A 24,971-nucleotide genomic window follows, 5' to 3' on the forward strand; every position below is an offset into this window, starting at 1 on the left:
AAAAAAAAATGTAGTAGGATGTGAAACTGAAAGTTTCTATTGAGACATCTATGTATAATAGATATGACATTCCAAAGTGAAGTAAAAAAATCAATATTAAAGTTTTTAGAGAGTTGAGTTTTTTTTAATTAATGTATTTGAGAGAGAGCGTGCACAAGAGAGAGCAGGAGCAGGGTTGGGGGGAAGGGAAGAGGGAGAGGGAGAAGCAGGCTCCCCTCTGAGCAGGGAGCCCCACAGGGGTCTCAATCCCAGGACCCCACGATCATGACCTGAGCTGAAGGCAGATGCTCAACCAACTGAGCCACCCACGTACCCCAAGAATTGAAAAGGTTTTGCATGATCCTTCCTGCTCAGGAAGTAATCAGACTGTGTAAAGACTGGAGAGAACTTTGTGAAAAATGATAATGAAAGGGTATTATTTTTTTAATATAAGGTAGTAAAAGATCCTTCTTTACTGATCTCTATTTGTTTTATTGATATTTGGGCAGAGAGCTAAAGGAAGTGAAAGAATCAGCTACATGTATAACTGAAAGGAAGAGTATTCCTGCTGGAGGAACCAAAACACAATGGCCTGAAGATAAGAGAATGCTTACTGTGTTTTAAGAATAGCAAGGAAGACTGTAAGTATCAGAATGACTAGGGGAGGGTGGAGGAAGACTAGATGGAGATGAAGTTGGAGAGGGAATTGATGGTGTCCTGACCTGGGGTGGTGTCACTGGATGTGGTAAGAACTGGAGAGATTCTGGACATGCTTGATAGTGGAGCTGGCACAATTTCCTAATAGCCTGGGTGGGTATGGAATATAATGTAAGAAAGGAGTCAAGGATGATTTCAATTAGGCTGAGCAATTGGAAATGAGGGTGGGTCAAAGGACCCACCCACTGAGTAAAGACTCAGATGGGAGAGAGATTCAGGAAGTAAGAGGAAGCAGAGTATGTTCAAAAGTTGGCTTTGGAAATGTTAAGCTGTGAGAGTCCTATTATCTATCTGAATGGAAATGTTCAACAGGCAATTGTATATAAGAATCTATGGTACAAGTGAAATGTTAGGGTTGGAGATAAAGGCTAGAGAGTCATCACAGTATACCCAGTATTTTAAAATCATGGATCATTAAGTCTTTGTAGGGTGTAGCTGCCTGAGTTTGGTGAGCTCTATCTTCTGACTCATTTCACTCTTCTAAAACAAATAGGGTTTCTCTGTCTCAAGTTAGCTTGCCCTTGACATCTCAGTAAACTCATGCCTATATTCCTTGCACACCAAAGACTTTTCCTCTGAATATATCAGCTTATGTCTGATGAGGTCTGATTTCAGGATAAATCCTCACTTACACTCAGAGGACACAAAAACCTTCCTCCTGTCTCTTGGTGTATAATACAGCTTGACTTATCAATAAATCCATAACAGTAAACTCACTTAGAACACAAATAAGGTCTCCACCCAACTCTTGTCTTCTTTTATGATATAGCTTGACTCCTGGAAAATTCTTATCTACATGAACCAGAGTATTCTTCCTAAATTATGCTTTCTTGTATAGGATAAGGTGAGATTTCAAGCTAAATCTGTACTCACAACTGGTAACAATTATTCCCAGAACCGTTAGCATGTCTGAGTAGGTAAACCCTCACCTACAGTCTCCACATTTGAACAAAGCAAATTCTCTGTTATTTCCTCTCAACATTCTCTTTGTCCTTGTGAGTTTATGGTTCTTGTATTTCCTCATCATCATTTTAGTAGGGTTTCTGGATAGGGTAGAAATAAATGCATGTGTTCAAGTTGCCATATTTAACAGGCCAAATAATTTTACATAATAAAAATTCATAAAATTTTTTCCATAAAATATTTCTATATTATAGGATGTTTCTAGTTATAGCAAATGTACATCATCCAGGTGATCTTGCTTAATAGCAAGATAAGTTTCTTGAAGTGATGAAAAAAAAGGCTTTTAAAATTACTCCGTGCTCATTGTTAGTAGTCTAACAGTACCTTGACATTTTACCATAGTTTTGTAATTCACTAGAATATTGTATTATTGGGTTATATTGGCAATTTTTTATATCTGTATTAGAAAAAAGACTACTAAATTTTCAGAAAACCTCAAGGCACCAAACTCTATTAAATAGATTACCTCTTGGGACGTCTGGGTGGCTCGGTTGGTTAAGTGTCTGCCTTTGGCTCAGGTCATGATCCGGGGCCCTGGGATCAAGCTCCGAGTCAGGCTCTCTGCTCAGCGGGAAGCCTGCTTCTCTCTCCCTTTGTCCTCTCACCCTGCTTGTGCGCTCTCTCTCTCATGCTCTCTCTCAAGTAAATAAATAAAATCTTAAAAAAAATAATAATTACCTCTTTCAATTCAAATGTTATTTTAGGGCCTTGATATCTTTAAAACACATTATCTTAATCTTTATATTCTGTATCAACAGGAAAATACCTGGGAAATGAAAGAATATGATCAATTTTATTGTTGAGAGACTTATATCAATAAATTTGAAAACTGCCACTAAAATATCAAATATTACAGAACACAGAGGCTATTGAAATCTATGTACAAAGAAACTGGGCTGGAAAGCAGATTTCAAAAGTAATAAAGGGATTAAAAATAGTAATAAAGGGATAAATACAGGCATCTGAAGAATTTAGACTATTACAACTTTACTTACATAATGCAAATACTATATGGCAAGATTAGAGGACAATCAACAAAACTACTATCTCTATATGGATAAAATAAATAATTGATGAACTGAAAGATCTCCCCAAACACATATTTTTTTTTTAAGATTTTATTTATTTGTTTAAAGGAGAATGAGAGAGTGAGAGAGAGCACGAGTGGGGTGTGGGGCAGAGGGAGAAGCAGACTCCTGCTCAGCAGGGAGCCCGATGCTGGGCTCCATCCCAAGACTCCATCCTGGGACTTGATCCTGGAACTCTAGGATCATGACTTGAGCCGAAGGCAGATACTTAACCAACTGAGCCACCCAGGCACCACCCAAACACAGATTTTTAGAAGTGTATGGAATCATTCAAGATGATATGTAGCATCTTGTGTAATTATTTACATACATGTCTCCCTTATTTGTTACATGTCTCTCTCACTGGATTATAAGCTGAAGATAGTAGTCTTGTCTTACCAGTTTTATGGTTCACTGGTCTTAGCATAGCATGTAGCAAAGTACCTCACACATGGCAGATATATATGTTTGATTAGTAGATGGCTAGTGAGTGAGTTTACGGAAATGATCAGTGACTCTGAAAGAAGAAACCAAGTGCATTTGCTCACCTCCCTTCTCCTTTTGATTTTTAGTCTTAGCTGATGTGTAGGATGCATGCACTTTTCTCTCTGCTTTCCTCTGTGGGGGTGGCCTGCTATTTTACAGCTATGCAAGTGACTGGGTAGGTAAAGGCAAATTTAGTGATGAAATATTAGCAAGCCTGTTATGACACATATGTTACATCTTCAATTAACATTTTTTTCCCCTAAAGATTTTAAGTAATCTCTACACCCAACGTGGGTTTGAACTCATAACCCAGAGATCAAGAGTCATGTGCTCCACCAACTGAGCCAGCCATGTGCTTCTTTCAATTAACCTTTTAATGAAGTTGATATTTTATCCCTAGCTATCTGACTCTTCTGTTGACCTTTCAGTTCTGATCTTTGGTGGGAAAGGGGGGTACTATTTATTGAGCCCCATGTACTACCAACTTTTAAAAGGGCATTCTGTTTATAAAATGAAAGTATAGGGGAGCCTGGGTGGCTCAGTTGGTTGAGCATGTGGCTCTTGATTTCTGCTCAGGTCATGATCTCAGGATTGTGAGACTGAGCCCTGCACTGGGCTCTGCGCTGGGCATGGAGCCTGCTAAAGCTTCTCTCTCCCCTCTCCTTCTGCCCCCCCCCCCCCCGCTTGCTATGTGCTCTCTCTCTCTCTCAAAACAAATTGAAAAAATAAATAAATAAAATGAAAGTATATACATTAATAAAAATCAAATAGTATAGTAGGGCTTATAACAGAAAGCAAGCCCTTCTGCCTCATTGCTGCCCCAACTCCATTGTACTTTCAACTTCTTAGAGGCAACCATAGTCAAATGTTTGTTTTTAATTGTCTTGATAGTTTTCTCATTAATTCAATATAATACCACCATATCATTATTTACCAACTTATCAACTTTAGAGATAGTCCATTGGCTTCTTTCTTCTCTGGTGTCTAAGGATTTAGTGCACTTATACCATTCCTGTATGAAGATCTTGTTAGGCCTAGCATTATATATACTAATATCACAATTATGGTAGAAGAAATTTTCATGCATAATTGTGAAATGTATGTGTGTATGTATTGCCAAGTACCTAATCATGCATTTCAGATTATAGACAATAAATATTGAATGAATATATACATGTTAGGTTCAAATTTTTCCATTTTTAAAATGTGAATATTTCCCATTATTAAAGATTCATAAGAAACATTTTTTTTATTTTTTAAAGATTTTATTTATTTATTTGAGAGAGAGAGAGAGCAGGGGGAGAAGCAGAGAGAGAGGGACAAGCTGACTCCATGTCGAGTGCAGAACCTGATGCAGAGGCCCATCCGTCGACCTGATCCCATGATCCGATCCCACGACCCTGAGATCACTACCTAAGCTGAAAACCAAGAGTTGATTGCTCAACTGATTGAGCCACTCAGGCACTCCAGAAAACATTTTTTTAAATGGCTGACATTAATAACATATGGCTGCACCATAATTTATTTAAACTTCAGGATATTATGAAATATTTAGGAGGTTTTCCAATTTCTTAAAGATACAAATAACCTGTCTATAAACATCCTTATAATAAATCCATCAACTGTATCTCTGATCCTTGGAGTAGATGCCTAGAAATGGAATTGCTGAATCAAAAGTTCTTGATACATATTGCCAGTTTCCTTTCCAAGAAGATTTTGCCTATTTGTACTCCTAATAAAAGAGATTACTATAAAGGAATATTATAAGAGTATTCATTTTGTTGCATACTATTGAATGCTAAATATGTGTATGCTCTAAAACTATGCTAATTTTGTAAATTTAAAATGGTTACTTGTTTTAGTTTGCCTTTTTTTTTTTTTTGATTGCCAGTGTGGCTGAAGATTACTTCTTATGTCCTATTATTATTACATAACATTTTAATTTCTTCAGTTTAATATTTTACTGTATCACTAATTTGAATTTTTTAATATTCAGAAAAGTACTTTATAAATTACTTCTTGGTTTTAACATTATTGGCTATTCTTTACACTTAAAAAAAAATCCCACAGGAAAGCGATGTTAAGGATTAACAATCTTATTAACAGTTTACAGTGATACAAAATTTAGCTGCATAGATATGTTTATTTTGCTTTTCATTATATACTGTGGGTCATGGAATTTCAATTAAACTTTTTGTTATTGAAATTTGTGTAACAGTCATTACATATTATTGCCATCTTTAGGTGAGATGGTTTTTATAAGTTAGAAGGCCTCTGCCAATGTTTATTGTACTTTATGTATTTGATGCTTTATGAACATTGTTTTAATCTTGATCTTTCCCATGGTTTTCCCATTTACTTTTTGTCATTTGAGTGGTGTGGTGTGGTGTGTGATGTGTGTATTTGTGTAATTTGAAAAAGAATCCCTGCTTCTCCCTCTCCCACTCCCCCTGCTTGTGTTCCTTCTCTCACTGTGTCTCTCTCTGTCAAATAAATAAATAAAATCTTAAAAAAAAAAAAAAAAGGAAAAAGAATCCCTGTAGTAACTTATGCTTAGGAGAGGTAAGCAGAGAAGAGAGCAATCCTTTCCACTGTATTACCAACAAAATTCACATGGTAGCAACTGATTAGCTCAGGCTATGTCAACTGCCTATGTCTGTTTGTCTGGGGTTGAGAGAGGGAGCGTCTTCCTCATGTGGAATCAGAAATGAGAGACACATAAAATGAACACAGTGTTATATGTCAATTTTACATCAATTTAAAAAGAGGAAAATTTTTTTTTAAAAACGAGAGGCTATTTCCCCCAAATTTGTGACAGGGTAGAGGATCCTAGACAATGAAAAAAACCAATAGCAATTACCTTATTTTTGCTGAAGAATTTTCAATGGAGCCATTGTCTGCTGGATAAAGTTTTATTCTTGTGATATACTATATAATCTTGGTCTCTAATAATCTAGATGACTATATGTTTTTGAGAATTAACTACACAAAGATTCCTCAAACTTGTTTCCCAACTGAGCACTAGTATACTTGGGCTAATCAGGGAATGCATGAACGTTGAAATTAATTACTAGCTCAAGTCAGTTAATAACATTTTTTCCCCAGTGGGGTGGAGGGAATCCTGGACCAACTAATATTATTTTGTAAGTATTGTGATTTAAGTTTTCAGTTACATTATATAAACACACTAATTAAATATTGTTTGAATTATTTAAAATAGTGTTTGGTAAAACAAAAAGCACCTTAGGAATATATAATAGCCCTTCATTATTATTCATTATTATATAAAACCATAAATAGTACTATGTAGTAATAAGTTACATTTCATTTGGTTTTGAGTATCATTCTTTTAGGATTATGTGTTAACATGAAAGAAATGCTTCTATTGACAGAATGGTATCAGTCACCACTGGCTGACCTTATTTTCATTCCATTAGCTTAATATTTCTTGGTTTTGAACATGTCTAGGAATATGAAATTATATGCTGAGCACTAAAGCCAATAAAAGCAAAGGAATATTATGAATATAATGAATGATATAATTCACTACTTGTTAAGCATACTCTAATTTTTTAAAAATAAGTACTTACAGGTATGTGAGAAGATGAGAGATCATGTCAAAGGTGAAAGCTTAGGACTAATAGGTAGAATTTGACTAGTTGAATAAGTACAAAAATATTTAGTCAATCAGTCAGTTGTGGGAGTTTAAATTGGGGTTTTGCCGAGCAGTATTCATGATCAATTTCTTTTCCAGAATATATGGTGCTACTTGCCACAGTGGTGGGTTTTTGACTTGCTCATCTTCTAATCTATATTCCTACTATATCTTTCTATTCTATAAAAGTTGTTATACTATCAATGATGTTTTTATTTTTTTATTTTTTATTATTTTTTAAAGATTTTATTTATTTATTTGACAGAGAGAGAGACAGCGAGAGAGTGAACACAAGCAGGGGGAGTGGGAGATGGAGAAGCAGGCTTCCCGCCAAGTAGGGAGCCCGATGTGGGGCTCGATCCCAGGACCCCGGGATCATGACCTGAGCCGAAGGCAGACGCTTAACGACTGAGCCACCCAGGCACCCCTCAATGACGTTTTTAGACTCCTTTGCAGCTTGTTTTGGATGTGCATTAGTTTCTGCAAATTAAGTGCACTTGCACAATTTGGAAGGTAACCCAAATGTTTTATGTCTTTTCTTGGTTGTGTATATGCTGGTAAACGTGGTCATGGAAATGTGACATTTTCTGTAGCAGCATTTCATAATCCTATCTCCAGCTTCCTATGGTGTTTGAAACAATTTCAGTGGAGATGGTGGCCCTATTTCAGTGCCCAGTAAATGGCTCTGTGGGATTTAATGGGCATTTGTGCTGATCATAGTGGCTTCCAGACTCAGGTCTCCTATCCCTAAATTTGGCTATTGCTCTGTGTTCACAAATTCAATAGTTCCATGGTAGCTCAGTAGTAGTATTTCTACTGCACGGTCAGTTCTTTAGTGCTCTAAAAATAATTTCTGAAGTCTCAGATTAAAGCCTTCTTCTCTTGCCTTCCTAGTAATTTTGTAAACTTCTAAATACCTGTACTTCTTAAAATACCTAGAGTGGTTTCTGTTTCCTGACCTGAATTGTGACTGATTTAGCCCTTTACTAAAAATGTGTACAACTTGGAAAGTTAGAACAACTTGCCACAAGGATATGTGGCAGAGACTGCTAGCTATCCACCAATATCCATTCTTTCTTCTTTTAGTAATTGAAGATCCTAGTTTTTCTTAGCCAGGCAAAGACTCTACTTTTTACCTCTGAGGCAGCTACCAGTGTTCATATAACTACATCTTAGCTAATGGGATGTAAACAGAAGTGATGTATGTCACTTCCTGGTGATGCTCTTGCCCATTTCTTTTCTGTATTGGCTGAAAAACAGATGTAGTCATGGAAGGTGGAGAAGCCACCTTGGACCCAGAGATGAAAAATTCTTGTTGATGATGGCAAAGCTGCCCTACCAGCGTTTGGATGGCAACATAAGAGGTAAATAAGCCTCTTTGTTGCTTAAACTACTATATTTTTGCTCCACCCACCCCCCTTTCTTTTACAGTGGCTTATATTGTAACCTAAACTAATACAAGATATATGTGGACTCTGAAGTTTGAGGTCAAGTCTTAAAATGACTGAATGTTACTCTATTAACAGGTATTCCTATAAACATATGCCATATATTTATAGGAATGACTTAGAGTAGCTCATCTACAATTCTTATGTAAAAAGACCTTTGGCTGTGGGCTGGTAATATGCTTTCAAAACACAGAGTTGGGTAAAGTATTTAAAAACTGTGTTAGGGGCACCTGGGTGGCTCAGGTCATGATTCTGGGGTCCTGGGATCGAGTCCAGCATCGGGCTCCCTGCTCAGTGGGGAGGCTGCTTCTCCCTCTGACCCTCCCCCGCTCATGGTCTCTCTCTCTCTCACTCAAATAAATAAAAATCTTTAAAAAAAATAAAAACTGTGTTAAATCAAATTTTCAAAGGCAAAGTTCAGTTATACTTGAGAGTGTATTATAACCTTGCTTTCAAAGAGTGAGCTTCTTGTCTCACTCACATACTGTTAAAAGAATTGACAGACAGGATAGGACCATAGCTCAGAGATTAATTCAGAATATTCTTTAGGTCAAGTTAGGTGGGATCAGTACATGAACCCTGTATATAAGGACAAATAGGTATCTATACTAATTCAAATTCTTTATCTAGACATTGGAGCATACCCTCAATGCTAAATACTTATATTTTGGGTAAATGGCCAACGGCCATGTGAGACTTTTGGAAGAATTTTTCATCAGTAAGACTTTGGTTTTCTTATCAAATGACAATATCCCTCTGGGAAAAAGTGAAGTCCACTCTGAAATGGGAAATCCCAGATATAAAGAAGGCTTTAATAGCAATGTTAGAGGTTTATATCCTCATTTCACTCTGATTTATTGTCTAGGGAAAAAAAAGAGCCAATTTCAAAGCTTTGAAAATTTGAAATGATTTACTCTTTTATTAGATTATGTAAGTTGGATCTGACCAAGTTCTATGAAAATATTCAATTCAAAGCTGTAGAATTGGGCAACAACACTTTCCCCAAATTTAAGGCCTTTGTTAGTCTTTTATGTGTGTTATCTCATTGCAAGTCCATGAGTCCCAAGCACCTTTTATGTCCACAGTCTAGTTTTTGTTTTTAGTTAAAGCAAACATGTAAAAACCATGTTTTGGGTAATTGACCTTGCTCCTGTGACCATGTATGTTTGGAACAAAACTCAGTGCCTTGACAAAATTCCATGGACATAAGGAAGACCAGCAGTTTATGCCATCATCAGAAACTCATCCTATTAGGAACAATATGTATCAGATAGGGGGATACTATCTAATTGACCCAGTCAGATTCTGTAGCAGATAGCATTTCTCCAGAAACAGACTCCAGGAATCTGAGATTTGTATGCAGACTTATTAGTGTGTGTTCTTGGAGACAGCATCTGGTAGAACTTTGGGAAGTAAAATTAGGAAAAATAAGTTCAACTGTAGGGCGCCTGGGTGGCTCAGTCATTAAGCGTCTGCCTTTGGCTCAGGTCATGATCCTAGGGTCCTGAGATTGAGTCCCACATTGGGCTCCTTGCTCAACGGGGAGTCTGGTTCTCCCTCTCCCACTCCCCCTGCCTGTGTCTCCTCTCTCACTATGTCTCTCTCTGTCAAATAAATAAAATATTAAAAACAAAACAAAACAAAACAAAAAAGAAGTTCAACTGTAATGCCCTTGCAACAGAGGCTTCAGGAAATCACATGAGGAGTTCTGAAACTGGGATGCTTCAGAGTTGTTCCAACTGAGACAAAAAGAATGGCTGATTAGATACCACATTGACCGGTCATCAGACATGAGCCTTTCTCAGGGAGGGAGCATGACCAATTCCTTCTTCCAGGGCAATTCCTGAAGAGGGATTCAGCTATAAAATATCAGTAGCCAACACTTCAAGGAGATGAGGGAATAAGTGCTTTGTCCTGAAGGGATATGGGTTATGCATCAAGGCATCCTCTACAGAGTCTTAGGGAGTTTGTTTGTTTGTTTGTTTATTTATTTATTTATTTATTTATTTATTTTAAATTCAAGTTAGTTAACATACAGTGCATCACTGGTTTCAGGAGCAGAATCCATATTCATCACCCACATATAATAGCCAGTGCTCATTCTAACAAGTGCCCTCCTTAATGCCCATCACCTATTTAACCCATCCCCCCACCTACCTCCCCTCCAGCAACCCTCAGTTTGTTCTTTATATTTAAGGTTCTCTTACGGTTTGCCTTAGGGAGTTTTAAATGCAGGTGGCATTAAGAAAAGATGGTCATGAACAGACATTTTTCCAAAGAAGACATCCAAATGGCCAAAGACACACGAAAAAGTGCTCAACATTGCTTGGCATCAGGGAAATCCAAATCAAAACCTCAATGAGATACCACCTCACACCAGTCAGAATGGCTAAAATGAACAAGGCAGGAAACGACAGATGTTGGCGGGGATGCGGAGAAAGGGGAACCCTCCTACACTGTTGGTGGGAATGCAAGCTGGTGCAGCCACTCTGGAAAACAGTATGGAGGTTCCTCAAAAAGTTGAAAATAGAGCTACCCTACGACCCAGCAATTGCACTACTGGGTATTTATCCCAAAGATACAAATGTAGTGATTCAAAGGGGTACGTGCACCCCAATGTTTATAGCAGCAATGTCCACAATAACCAAACTATGGAAAGAGTCAAGATGTCCATCAACAGATGAATGGATAAAGATGTGGTATATACAATGGATTATGCAGCCATCAAAAGGAATGACATCTTGCCATTTGCAACGACGTGGATGGAACTGGAGGGTATTATGCTGAGCGAAATAAGTCAATCAGAGAAAGACATGTATCATATGATCTCACTGATATGAGGAATTCTTAATCTCAGGAAACAAACTGAGGGTTGCTGGAGTGGTGGGGGGTGGGAGGGATGGGGTGGCTGGGTGATAGACATTGCGGAGGGTATGTGCTATGGTGAGTGCTGTGAATTGTGTAAGACTGTTGAATCACAGACCTGTACCTCTGAAACAAATAATACATTATATGTTATAAAAAAGAAGATGGTAGGAAGGGAAAAATGAAGGGGGGGAAATCAGAGGGGGAGAGGAACCATGAAAGACTATGGACTCTGAGAAACAAACTAAGGGTTCTAGAGGGGAGGGGGGTGGGGGATGGGTTAGCCTGGTGATGGGTATTAAAGAGGGCATGTATTGATTGCAGCACTGGGTGTTATACGGAAACAATGAATCATGGAACACTACATCAAAAACTAATGATGTAATGTATGCTGATTAACATAACATAATAAAAAAAACAATAAGAAAAAGATTAACAACTAAAAGAAAAATTGGCAAAGGTTCACTTTATGTGAATTCTTTTTATAAGGATTTTAAATGGCTCTTAAAATATGAAAAAATAACCAACTTTGCTCATAATAAAAGAAATACAAATTTAAAAAAAAGAAAAAAGATCAGAAACAGTAGAAGCAGAGATGATAAAGAAAGAGACAAAGTGAATCATGAAAATGATAGGGTTATTATAATATGTACAACAAGGTAATTAGGTTGCTACAACAGTTTTGGGATATCTTGAGAGGTTTTTGTATCTTTAACAATGATAAATGATATTTCAGTTCTTCATAAACACTAACTTTGCTGAGAAAATTTTTTCCGTTTCTTACAATCTGAAAAAGCAAACCTAAAAAATAGATCTTGGTATTCAACTTTGAAGTGTATCTTATGTGCAGAAACCTTCTCTAGAAAATATTAAAGACTTCTGGAGAGATTAAGAATTTTGCTTACTTACTTTAAGTTAAAAATTTTATCTTCCTTTTGAATTATGAAGTGCCATGCTATGTCCCTAATGTATTTTTTCCTTAAGTTTTATTTTTGCTGACACAAATATAGTCTCAACAGCTTTCTTTTGGATAATATTCATCTGGTTTATCTTTCCCCACCTTTTTAGTCCTAATTTTTCTGTTTTTAGGGTTTTGATAAATAGAATATAGCTGCTTATTTTATTATTTTTTTTAAGATTTATTTATTTGAGAGAGAGAGTAGAAGTAGTAGAAGGGGCAGAGGGAGAGAAACTCAAGCAGACTCCCCACTGAGCCGGGAGCCTGCTGCTCAATCCCACAACCCTGAGATCGTGACCTAAGCCCAAACCGAGAGTTGGACACCCAGGCACCCCTATTGTTGGTTATTTTAATAGTCAGTCTGACAGTTCCTATAAGAGGAGGGCTGAGTTTATTTAAATTTATCAGTATTTTGGACTTTTTCTATCATGTGTCTTTGTATATTTTAAATTTTTCCTATTTTTCTTACGGTTCTGTTTTCCTTCTTGACTTTTTTTAATTGAATGGGATTTTTGCTTTTCTCTCCTTATTTCATTTTTCCTTCTGTTTTTTGAATTTAAATTCTTTGTTTCTAATTTTGTAATGGTTACATCTGAAATTTTACCATGCCTACCTAATCAAGTTCAATATCTTAAACTCCATGTAGAAAAATACAAGAATTGCAGAATACTTCAACCTATCATGACTTCCTACTCATACATGATTGTTTACAGTATTTTAGTGCTATGCATTTTTACTTTCACAAATTAGAATATTATAGGTTATTATTATTTTATAGAGACAATATTTATTGAGATTTACTTAAATGCATTACCACCCTCACTTGCTGTTTGGCTATCTTCCATTTGTGTATCTCAGGTATGCTATTATGGTTGTTTTTCTTTATCCTAAGTTATATCCTTTAGAACAGTGGTTCTCAATCTGTGCAGCTCAAATCACCCCTGCTTCCCAAGAAAGCATTTTATAAATACGTGGGGACATGTTTGCTATCACAATGATTAGATGGCAGTTACTGGCATTTGTAGTGTGAGCTAGAGATATGAAACACCTTGAATTACACACAGACAATTTCCCACACAAAAGAATTGTTCTGGTTCCTATATGACTCTCAATGATCATGCCAGACATTCAGGTAGATGAAAAAACTCTTGATAAGTATTTGAGTATAGAAATGAATTCCATTTATATAAAAATATTTGGCAGTTCTAACACACCAAATTTTCCAGGAATGCAAAACTATGTAAATCAAGAAAAGGGTATTATTTTGTTCTGAATTTTAACAATAGCTTACTATTTCAGAAAAATCACACCACTACTAGCTATGTTAATCTTGATGTTTGAGGTACCAATACAACTCATCTGTGTTAATCTAAATATGTAGCTATCACATTGCTGGTGATTCTGTGCATGCGTGCACGCGCACACACACACACACACACATAATGGGTTTTATAGGTTCACCCACAAATAAAATTACAAGTGTGCCTACTCTGGTAGATTAAGCATACATTTTACCAAGAAACATGCTGCCACAGTTGGCAAGGACATATTATACTTTTAATCTTGGAAGTAACAGCATAAACATCAAGGAAATCACTGATCCTGGCTAACATGTGAAGTGTATCAGATGTTATTGGACCAGAAGTGTAAAATTTAAGCTGGATAATGTAATTGACATTAAACGAGTGACTCATCAGTGGCTTGGGACTATTCCATAAACACCAGGATCTGATGCTAATACTCTGATGGGTTGGCTCCTTACCTTGGACATGACCATGGTCTGGGGATTTATCTAGATTGGAAACTGGATGAAGGTCTATGATTATGCACTGCAGTTTCCTGCACAGGTTCCTCATATACGGTATCTCATGGTGTTACTATGGAATCCAATTGTGTCCTGTTACTTCCAAGATTAATCTCTAACCCGTAAACGTGCCAAATATGACCCTTTCAGTTGTGGCCTATTTGCTTCTCTAGCCTTCTCATCTCCTCCTTCTAACTCTACTAACTCGAGTACTGGACTATGGTACACCTCTCTCTTCGCTTCTTTTTTTGACCCTTCTATCGGGTTAAAAGGGGATTCTGGATTTCCACAACACCTACCTGGTGCGTTTCTCTAACATAACACTTAATTGCACTGTGGTGTAAAAGTTGATTTCTTTTTGTGTCTGTATGAAGGCCGTCTTCTTCACAGTTCCTAGCAAGGTGCTCGGTAAGGGGAAGGCATCAATAGATGTTGGCTGTTAAAGAAAAACCGCATTGTAACATTTCAATACCATTCACGTAGTTAAAACGTTTCAATCTATTTTCAGTTTCACTTTTACTCAACTCTTTCTCTTTGTAGTCGGTTCCCTCCCATCTACAATCCAAGGCTAAGCACAGCGAGCGAACCTGAAACTTCCTTTAGGAGCCAGGCAGGTCCCCAGTGCCACTCCCTCTCACCTAGGAAGCCCGTCAACGTGCTGACGTCACGCGCACCGCAGACGTCCCGCCGTCAGGCCCACCCGGCAAAACCTTCCGGGATCTCTATTTTTGCGGCTAGCGGGGACAACTTGAACTCTATTCGTACGGAAGGCCGGCAACGACGAGGACCAAAGGCGGGTCCTTACGGACCCCTGCTTCCCCAAAGTAAGGTGACTTGTTTCCCAGAAAAACGCGCGGGCAGCCAAGGATCCACCCCCAAGCGCTTGCCGCAGTCTCCCAGGGAACGGCGTAGCGCGCAGGCCAGGCCTGGGTGGGGGCGCGCGTGCGCAATGCGCGGCGTTTGCGCCGACCTGGAGTAATGGGTGTGGGCGTTTGATTTTGCAGAGGATGGCCCATTTCTCAGGCGAGGACGAGGTGATGCTGCAGGCGATGCTGAGGCAGTTGTTCCAGAGCGTGAAGGAGAAGATCACGGGTGCTCCCTCCCTGGAGTGCGCCGAGGAAATCCTCTTACATCTGGAGGAAACTGATGAAAATTTTCACAAGTAAAATAGCTTTTGATGTCTTAAGCAAACAAACTAGCCGATCCAGAAAAGGTCCAAGTGTAGTTAGAGAAAAAATGTTCCTTTGATTATTGTTAAAGTAACACCCAAGTTGGAGGTTCATTTTTGGGGGGTTTATTTACACAAATGCCGAATTTATGTATTATTTATTTACTTTCCAAAGCCTCTGTCTCCTCTGTGTTTCTACTGCCACAACCAACATATTCTAATTCTTCATTTTTCCTCATGGGCAGCACAGTAACAATAATTGTAAATTGTTCATGTTCTTCTAAGAGCAGTTCTGTTATTTCACCATGCCTGAAAGCAGTGTTTCCAAGATCTCTCTTCTTTGCTATGTGGTATTTCAGTGGCTGCACCAGTTGCTCGTTCTGAGCACTGCAGGAATACTGAAAGATTATTAACGTCCTGTGGAATAGCTTAAGTTCTTATGAAGGGATAAGCCACATACTCCAATGCCTGTGATACATAGCAGAAATATAAGTGCTGTAGAAGGGCTAGAGTACTCTGGGCTTGGGAGCAGTAGACAGAGGAGTTTTTAATGAGAGAGGTACCATTTGAGATTATTCTGGAAGGTTATGTTTCTTTAGAGACTTTTTTTCTTTGTTTTGGTTCGTTTAAATTAATCTTTTGCATTGAAAAGTCTTGCAGGTATCTCAATTAACTGTTATTGGTAGCAGTATTTTAATTTCAGTGTTTGTATTTCATTTTGATCTCACAGAGATGAAAATTTATCTTATGTTACCTTTAAACTGACTCTTGGGTGCCCTGAAGTTGTATTTATCTGGAACTCCACCCATTTCTTACATGGGCAAAAAGGGATCCTTGAGCCCTTTAATGTAAAACTTTGTTTTTACTTGCAGTTTTATAGGCGTATTTACAGTTTTCACCAGATTCTCAAGGGAGTTTTCAAAAGTGTGGAATTCTTGTTAATATAAAGTTACTAATTTCATTAATATTTCTGGTTATACATATAGTTTTTTTGTATTTCTGTGATTTTCTTGTTTATTTCTTCATTAAATCCATTGCTAATAGCTAAGTAGATTGTAGAATAATTGCAACTTTCTCAAATTAAAGTTTAATTAAATAGTGTTTTGTAAATTCATGTAATACAAATTTACCTCACACAGATCCTCTTAAACATTTAAGTTTGGGGTTTTATTTCACATGCAAGCAGTTGTTTAAATAATTTGTAAATTACTATCAGTTTTTCCTAGGATCGTATTCTGGACATTTGTACATTTCATCTAGATTTTCAAATGTATCACTATAAAGTTTTTCATTAATATCCTGTTAACTTTTTAATATTTTTAGTATCTGTAGTTATATGTCCCCCTTTTTATTTTATTTATTTATTTTTTTTGTGCCTTCCCTCTTCTGTTCTGCTAGGGGTTTATTTTGTTAGTCTTTTAAAAGAATCAGCTATTGGCTTAGTTTTTCCTTTCTATTATGTGTATATTTTATGGTTTTTACATTCTGTTCTTTATTTTCTTTCTTCTTGGAAAATTTTTAAAACTTTTGTGATCAGTGGTTAGCTCATTAATTTGCAGCTTTTCTTCTTCTTTTTAGTGTAGTGTTTAAGGGTACATATTTGCCTGTATTGTTTCAGCTGCTCCAATTTTAAAATGCTTTTCAGATTAAAGTTAGGTCATTGATGTTCCTCTCAGCAGTCTAATGACTCTTGTAATAAAGTAACTTACTCTTCAACAGTGTATTAGATTAAATGCATGCTGATTAACATTCATAGTTAATGTTCACTGTTTACTGAAGAGATTTACTTTTGGCCTACCTAAAAAAATCCAGACACTCTCAAATTATAACTAGTTTGTAGTCTTTAAGATTTATAGTCCTTAAGGTATTTTAATTAGTTTGTAGTCTTAAAAGCATAGATGGTAAAATTTACGTGTTAATTCACTAACCTGAGACCTGTGTCTTAGGAGGAAGGAACTCTGTGTAGGAAAGGAAAAGAGGAGATGGCTTGTCTTTGGTGTTTTCATAGAATCTTACAATTCAGAGTTGGATGTGATAGTAAAGGTCAGTTAGTCCAGCTGCTCATATTTTGTCTTTGTTTTCACTGACCTAACTCTCCTCGAACATGATATGTTCTGGAGTCACTTAGGCATATATTGCTTCCTGAAATGTTTCCTACTTCAGAATTATCTATCTTCCCATCTCCATTATCAGGACATTGGTTTCTTAAATCCACCCAATGTTGTCCTGGTCTTGGCAAGAACAATTTTATTAAACAGACTTATAGGGGAAACTGGTGTCTTTAGACTATTGTATTTTTGTAAGAAGATGGTTAGGACAATTGAGTCCATACATGATGGATTTCAGGTAGTATGATAAACTAAAGTGGGGGAAAATACAATCATTTGGGGAGAAACCATAGTGTAGGCAATAGTAGCCCTTTCTGGGGGGTTTGCCCTAATGGGCAGTTTTCCTAAACTATCTCTGCTTTCCAGAACCTCTTTTATTTTTCTGCCGAAAACTACACATATTTTCTAAAAGATCCAAGCTTTTTTTTTTTTTTAAAGATTTTATTTATTTATTCATGAGAGACAGAGAGAGAGAGAGAGAGAGGCAGAGGGAGAAGCAGGCTCCCAAGGAGCAGGGAGCCCGATGTGGGACTCGATCCCAGGACTCTGGGATCATGACCTGAGCCGAAGGCAGATGCTTAACCATCTGAGCCACCCAGGTGCCCCTAAAAGATCCAAGCTTTCCCCTTTGTCTCTGAAAGTGGCAACAAGGATTTGAGGCCTGTGGGAGGGGAGAGAGGTAGGGATGAGGACATTGCTTTTTTTTTTTTTCCCATCACAAATCACACTGTGAGGCTGTCCAGCGGCCAGAGCCCCAGGCAAACAAAGACACTCCCATCAGGCAGGCCATTCAAGGGGTGAAGAGATCACCTCTCAATAGCCCAGAGTGAAGGCCAGACCTCTTTTTAGGTTAGGTTAAGTCTTCATTGTACAATAGGGCATGCTATAAAGTAAGTACCCAAAGATGCAGTGTGGTGCAGCAGTTAGAAACCTGGCTAGGTTTTTTTTTTTTTTTTAATTTTTATTTTCTTAGATTTTAGTTATTCATTTGAGAAAGACAGAGACAGAGAGGATGAGCAGGGGGAGGGGCAGAGGGCGGGGGCAGAAGGGAAGCAGACTCCCCACTGAGCTGGGACCCCCCCAACCCCAGGACCCCACATGACCCCAGGACCCCACATGACCCCAGGACCCCACATGATCCCAGGACCCCATGCTGGGCTTGATCCCAGGAACCCGACACCATGACTTGAGCCAAAGTCAGACGCTTAAGTGACTGAGCCACCCACATGCCCCAAGCCTGGCTTGATTTTAAAGTCTCCAGTTCCAGCGCTGGCTTTGCCACTTTTGAGTTTAGGGATCTTGAGCAAGTTCCTTAACCCTTGTTCATGCCCACCAACAAAGTTGGAAGGCTCACAATTCCTGATTTCAAAATTGACTACAAACTACAGTAATCAAAACAGTGTAGTATAGCATAAGGATAGACAAATAGATCAACAAAATAAGTCTAGATATACACCCTCACATCCACAGGTAACTGATTTTCAGGGAGGGTGTCAAGACCATTCAATGGGGGAAAGAACGGCCTTTTCAACAAATGGTGCTAGAGTAGCTGGATACCCATATGCAAAAGAATGAAGTTGAACCTCTGTTTCACACTGTATACAAGAGTTAACTCAAAATGTTATGTGTGTATGTGTTGTGTAGCTTTTGACACTTAAACTGGCCCCCAGGAAACAAACTGGCCTGGTTTTCAGTCTTGGCTACACCAGAATCAGTTGGGCCCCCTGTAAAAAAAATACTGATGCTTGGGCATCTTCATAAACACATCAGAATTTCGGGGTGGGGGAAGGGCTTGGCAGTGGGGGAATGGTAGGGGCTTGGCCTTGTTTTTGAAAAAGCTCTCTAGGTGATTCTAACATGCAGCCCGGGTTGAGAGTTGAGAACCACAGAGTTAGAGCATATTTATTTGCATTTATGCAAGAATTTTGTGTGTGTGTGTGTGTGTGTGTGTGTGTGTGTGTGTGTTTATTTTAGTAGTTATCAACCCTGATGATTATAAAAGTCTCTAATGCAGATGCTCATCTTTGTAGCCGTCACATCCAATATACTTCGGGTCTGATACAGATGAAACACAGTAGTATTCATTGATTTGGGTTTATTTTTTGTTTTACAGAAGAATCTACCCGTGATTATTTATTTATTTATTTATTAAAGATTTTATTTGACAGAGACACAGCGAGAGAGGGAACACAAGCAGGGGGAGTGTGAGAGGGAGAAGCAGGCTTCCCACAAAGGAGGGAGCCCGATGTGGGGCTCGATCCCAGGACCCTGGGTCATGACCTGAGCCGAAGGCAGACTCTTAACAACTGAGCCACCCAGGCACCCCTACCAGTGATTTTTTAAATTAGTGAACTCTAGGGTGTTTAAGTGGTAACTTCAAGAAAGCATCCATTGTGTAAAGTGATATCCATGTATAGTGAAATTACTAAGAATTATATGTGTGCTTCCATAATTAATGAATGCATTTCTAGTAATTGTTTATCATGACTCAGAAGCCTATTCTTTGACCTAAAAGGTTGTAGGTGATGTAAAATACTCGTTCCTTCTATCACATATCCTTTTATATATTGATATGATATATAAAGTTAGGTTGGTCATATAATAAATCTTTTGATTCTGAAATAGCAATTCCAAATAGCATTATAATTCATAACTCACTCTAATAAAGTCTCTTTTTAAAACGTCATTGCTGATAATTTTTTCTATATATGATTGAAAATTTTTTTGCATATTTAAATAGCTAAGAGAATGATTTCTTGAAACAAAATTATACTAGATTTTTTTTGTTTTTCTGTTGTAATAGTACTCTGTGTATCAGTGCATATTTTGGTATATTTTGAACACTTCAGAATTTTATCATGAAAGAAATAATTGAATTTTCTTGGAAAAATCTAGGTAATAAAACTGGAGAAAAAAATTGAAAAAAGTAAATGTTCTTTTAGCCAACTTTGTGAAGTTTTCCTGTGTAACTGTGAAAAATTTCATATTCATCAGTAGTAAAGCAAAATGATGAAGCACATTGCTGTGTATTTCAATTGAGCTGCTTCTGAAATGTGAGGTGAACACATTTTTCCTTAGTAGCAAACAACTGTACTTTTGGCTTTTAATGTCCTTCTTTGAGAAATATTTGGAAAAAGATATTTTGCATTCATTTGGTAATAGTGTCTTTGAAGCCAAATTTTTATTTTTTTCTCATTAAATTACTTTTAAGGTAACAAGGTTAGTCAAATATATGTATAGTATATTTGGTTTGAAAAGTGTCAAAGTATAGCTATGTGTAATAACGGTTTTTGCATTAGGATTACCATTCTTGTTATGTAGCAGGAACCTGAAATTTGGCGAGGTCAGGTAAGTTTTGTCTAAGGTTACAAGATTGACCAGTGTAAAATTTAGAACTTAAACCTGAAGCAAAGGGATTCATAGATTTCTAAAGGTATAACATTTATTCATTGTATATATCACATTCTTTAAAAAATAAGAAACTTCATTACTAGAAAATTTTAAGATGAACAAGAAAGAAATATTAATAGACTTACAAATAAATGGAAGTTGTATTTATTGTAGTCCATGGCAAAGCTGTATTATTCTTTATATCTCCAGTGCAATTAGAGTATGTTAATCTGAAAATGTTAACACAGAGGAGTCTGCTAAAAATAAATGTGAAAGGAAAGGACCTAAATTGTAGCAGAATTGACTTAAATTAAGCCTCCTAAGGATCTTCTAAAATAAGTTATTAAGAATACATTTTTTGAAGGAAGTTTTACATTTCTTAAATAGAAATTTTAAACATAGAGGTGATTCACCAGTATCTTTAGTGGTCAGGGTTTTATAATGCTTAGAGTGAGTGGATGTTAATGGTCAAACTGGAATTCTGCGGGCCATATTTGGTCTGTGGATGTATTTCTTTGGCTTTGTTTAAAAAAAAAGGCAACATTTAAAAATTGGGAGGTGGCGCATAAAATAGTTTTCTGGCTTTTCTTAAAACATTGAAAAATCAACATTAAGCTAATATTCCTAAATGGCAACAAATGGCTAAAGCCATGTAGAAGCTCTTCCTTTTACCTGAGACATGTCCTTTTATTTCACCCCTGCCTCTTTTCTCTCTTACACATGGCCGACTTTACCTGTCTACCCCTAGGTAACATCTGAGTTTGCAATTCCGGAATAAGTATGGGACCTTTTAAAAGTCTCTTTTGTGCATTGAGGGCTTTTGCTTTTATAAAAAATAAGAATATTGCAACACCTCCAGAATAATTTCTAAAAATGATGCAATGGGTTGATGTAAAGAGCTGTGGTTATCATTAATCTTTTGGATTAGTTGTAGACTTCATAAGAGCAGCTCGATGGTACCAATACTATGAGGATTACAATGAAGGCAACACAGTACTTAATTTTATAGAAGTGTTTCTCCCAGCCCATAGCAACAATAATTTTCGATCCTGGGCACCACTATAGAAAACAGCATTCCTTGTAGGATTTTATGGGACATTGCCGTGAATTCATATGGTAAAAGAACCAACACAAAATGAATTGTCAGATGAGAATTTGAAGTCTTGGATTTTTCTTACCCAAAGAGGAGAAGGGTCCAATTGCAGAAATGACTTTACTAATTTGAATCTTCCAATGATCAGTGAGTCAGTAGAGCATTCAAAGGGCCATAGGCAGCCTGGTAGTCCTCACATGACAGAGGGCCTTATGCTCCCTGGAGATCTTTTCTCTTAAAAGAGCAGTAACCTATTAGGCAATATTCAATTTTGGGGTTCTTGGGTTCATTTAATTTGGAAGATGAACCAAAACCTTGAAGTATTTTGAATGGTGTCTTCTGGGACATAGTACTATGGTCATAGATAAAAATGATGTCACTAGAAAAAAGTATGTGGTTATTCAAGTTCCCAAAGAGGAGGTTTAAATTTTTTCTCAGCATATTTGCTGTTTGCTATTTATAGATGATGCTAAATAGTGGGGAGGTTTTTGTTTTTGTTTTTGTTTTTTTGATGTGTCTTTTATTTTAGAATGGTATTCTCTTAACTTTTTTTTTTTTTTTTTAAGATTCTTATTTATTTGAGAGAGAGAGAGAGAGAGACAGAGACAGAGCATGAGCAGGGGGGAGGGGGAGAGGCAGAGGGAGAAGCAGACTCCAGGCTAAGCAGGGAGCCCAACATGGGGCAGATCCCAGGACCCTGAGATTGTGACCTGAGCCGAAGGCAGACGCTTAACTGACTGAGCCACACCCAGGTGCCCCTTCTCTCAACTTTTTGAATACATTTTGTTAATGGGCTTGTTTTATATTTCTTCACTGCCTTAGTTATGAAAATGTCATTTCTGTTGCTTATAGTTTGGGCTTTAAACAAAGCAAACACAAAAGTTATATTTCTCAGTTAAATATTCATTTCTTGTGATTGCTTAATTTGTGGCACAAAAACGGGGCTGATCAAACTAAGGAATCATTTGCCTTTGCATAGTTAGTAGACGTTGATGATGAGATGTAGAATTCATCTTCAGAGTGGCCCTTCCTTTAGTTTCAGAGAATTAACTCAGGCTTCCCCGTGTTTTGTTTCTCACTGAGTATCTCAGAGATGTGAAGGAAAACTCCTGTGTTTGACTAGCCTAGGGCAAGATTGTGAGGAAGATCAAGATTGTTTTTAGGGACCTTTCATCTCTTTGCAATTTCTTCCAATTACACTTTTCCTTTTCCCAGTACTAAGAGTCTGGCTGTGAGGTCATACTGATTAGGCTGAAAGGATTATCTATTCCTGGATCCTTTTTTATTTACAAGGACATTTTAAAGAAAGCAATGATAAATTTTTGGTCTTAGAATTTCAGATATTCTGATTCTTTAGAGGGTTTCTGGTTGTGGTGGGGTGGTTGTGGTGAACACATTTTTTGGGCTCTTCAGATCTTATCACACATATCTGCCAACTCTAATCTCAGAGCTAGCTGTCCTTCTGTGGAGGCATTATAGGGACTGTCAAATGTTAAAAAATTAGCATCTTTAGAGGGCACATATTGAATGGAGCACTGGGTGTTATACGCAAAGAATGAACCATGGAACACTACATCAAAAACTAATGATGTAAGGTATGGTGATTAACATAATAAAATTAAATTAAAAAAAGGACTTACTGTAAAAAAATTAGCATCTTTAAAAGATTCTCTTGAAACCTTAATCTCTGAATTCTTTCCTTTTTGTAAGTTTTCCCCATTTTGTATAGAATATGCAAAGATTTGGTTTATAATTACAAATATACAAACTAAAAAATAAGTTTTAACATTTAAAATGGATGGTAAGTTATGCTTGTATAAGGGAAGATCTTCAAGTAATATAAGGCAATGATGAATCACCAGAAGAAGCAAAAACTGCAAAACTGCTTAAATGATGATTAGAGGCTATTTTCTATGATATATGATTCAGTAAGTTTTGGGTTTTGTTTTTCTTGGAGTATTTCTGAAAATCAGTGTTCATCATTTTGATCTAATATTGCAGGTCACTAAGTTCACAAAATAATGTTGTTTTCCTCTTCTGCCATTAATAGATACCTATTTTCTTAAAGCTTAGAAGTTACTAGCTAAACATTGAATTTAAATATTAAACATTTAAAAGTAAATTCAATAAATAACTTAAAATAAATTTTAAGTAAATTATACTTTTAAATTTAACATGTGAATTATAATTTTGAGAAAAAAAAATGTAATAGATTTATCTCCCTAAATGCAAGAAATTTAAATAATATACAGTTGGTAAAAACATGAGCGTTACATTTACTTATTTCCCTTTCCAATCTCCATTGAGCACTACAGAACATCTTATTTTATTTCTTAAACATTTTTGAAATTTTTCCATTTTTGGGAGAGTGTGGGATTGTGGGAATGACAAGAGTTTTGGATTAAGGTGGAACTGAATTAGTAGCTTGTGAATTTTTTTTTAAAGGTTTATTGAGAGAGAGAGAGTGTGTGTGCACATGCACAGGAGCTGGGGGAGGGGCAGAGGGAGAGAGAGAAAGAGTCCTCCAGTAGACTCCCCGCTGAGCATGGAGCCTGATGCTTCCCTTGATCCCAGGATCCTGAAATCATGACCTGAGCAGAAATCAAGAGCTGGCCGCTTAACCAGTTGAGCCACAGACACCCTTGTAGCTTGTGAATTTGACAAGGCTTTTTAACTTTTCAATTTGTATCCTCATCTATTTTGCCTATTTCATGTGGTAAATAAAACAATATTAATAAAATACTTAGAGCAATGTCTAATACATGATAATCACGTAAAAATCTGTCCTTTCTTATATGCAAGTCAAAACGTTTGGTGTTTGTGGAGAAAATTAAGCGTGGCCTCATGTAAGTGGAGATGCAGTAATTAAGGGGCTTGACTGATTAGGTATTTAAATGTTAAGCCAAGGAAATTGTATTTGAAGGATAATAGACAGCCAATAATTAGTTTTAAATACAACAAATATTTATTGAGACATTATGTATGTGATGTGGTGTGAGGTATTGATATGAATAAAATGGCTCTAACTCAGAAATAATGAAATCTGTGAGTTTTGAGGACCAAGATAACTACAGTGTTCAGGATAAATATGAGAGGGAAGGGGAGGTGAAAGAAGATGAGCAAGAAGGCTGCAGTAGTAATCTCTGTGTGAGGTGATGTGGATTTGCACTGACCAATAGAAGTGGGAAAAAAGGAGAAGCGATGAAGCCAAAGCATGTGTAGGCAATATTAACAAGCGTTGATGACTGGGTGGAGTGATGGAGTGAGTGG

General features: G+C 37.0%; 1 protein-coding gene and 1 long non-coding RNA gene across 4 annotated transcripts in view; one reads left to right on the top strand and one right to left on the bottom strand.

Moving 5' to 3' along the window:
* Nucleotides 1–4,494: 4,494 nt before the first annotated feature.
* Nucleotides 4,495–14,590, bottom strand: LOC113926286. The gene is made up of 3 exons (XR_003521267.1): nucleotides 14,468–14,590; nucleotides 14,242–14,378; nucleotides 4,495–4,630 (listed from the first exon to the last, which is right to left on the bottom strand). It is a non-coding gene; the product is annotated as an uncharacterized LOC113926286 (long non-coding RNA).
* Nucleotides 14,587–24,971, top strand: part of TBC1D32 (TBC1 domain family member 32) — a 197,016-nt gene continuing 186,631 nt past the window's right edge. For all 3 annotated transcript variants that reach the window (XM_027600953.1, XM_027600954.1, XM_027600955.1), the window contains exons 1-2: nucleotides 14,587–14,766; nucleotides 14,947–15,104. In XM_027600953.1, coding sequence (XP_027456754.1) covers nucleotides 14,950–15,104 — 155 coding nt within the window. In that variant the 5' untranslated portion in view covers nucleotides 14,587–14,766; nucleotides 14,947–14,949. The remainder of the gene's footprint in view (nucleotides 14,767–14,946; nucleotides 15,105–24,971) is intronic.

This window comes from Zalophus californianus, chromosome 7, assembly GCF_009762305.2.
Source record: "Zalophus californianus isolate mZalCal1 chromosome 7, mZalCal1.pri.v2, whole genome shotgun sequence".
Taxonomy (NCBI): domain Eukaryota; kingdom Metazoa; phylum Chordata; class Mammalia; order Carnivora; family Otariidae; genus Zalophus; species Zalophus californianus.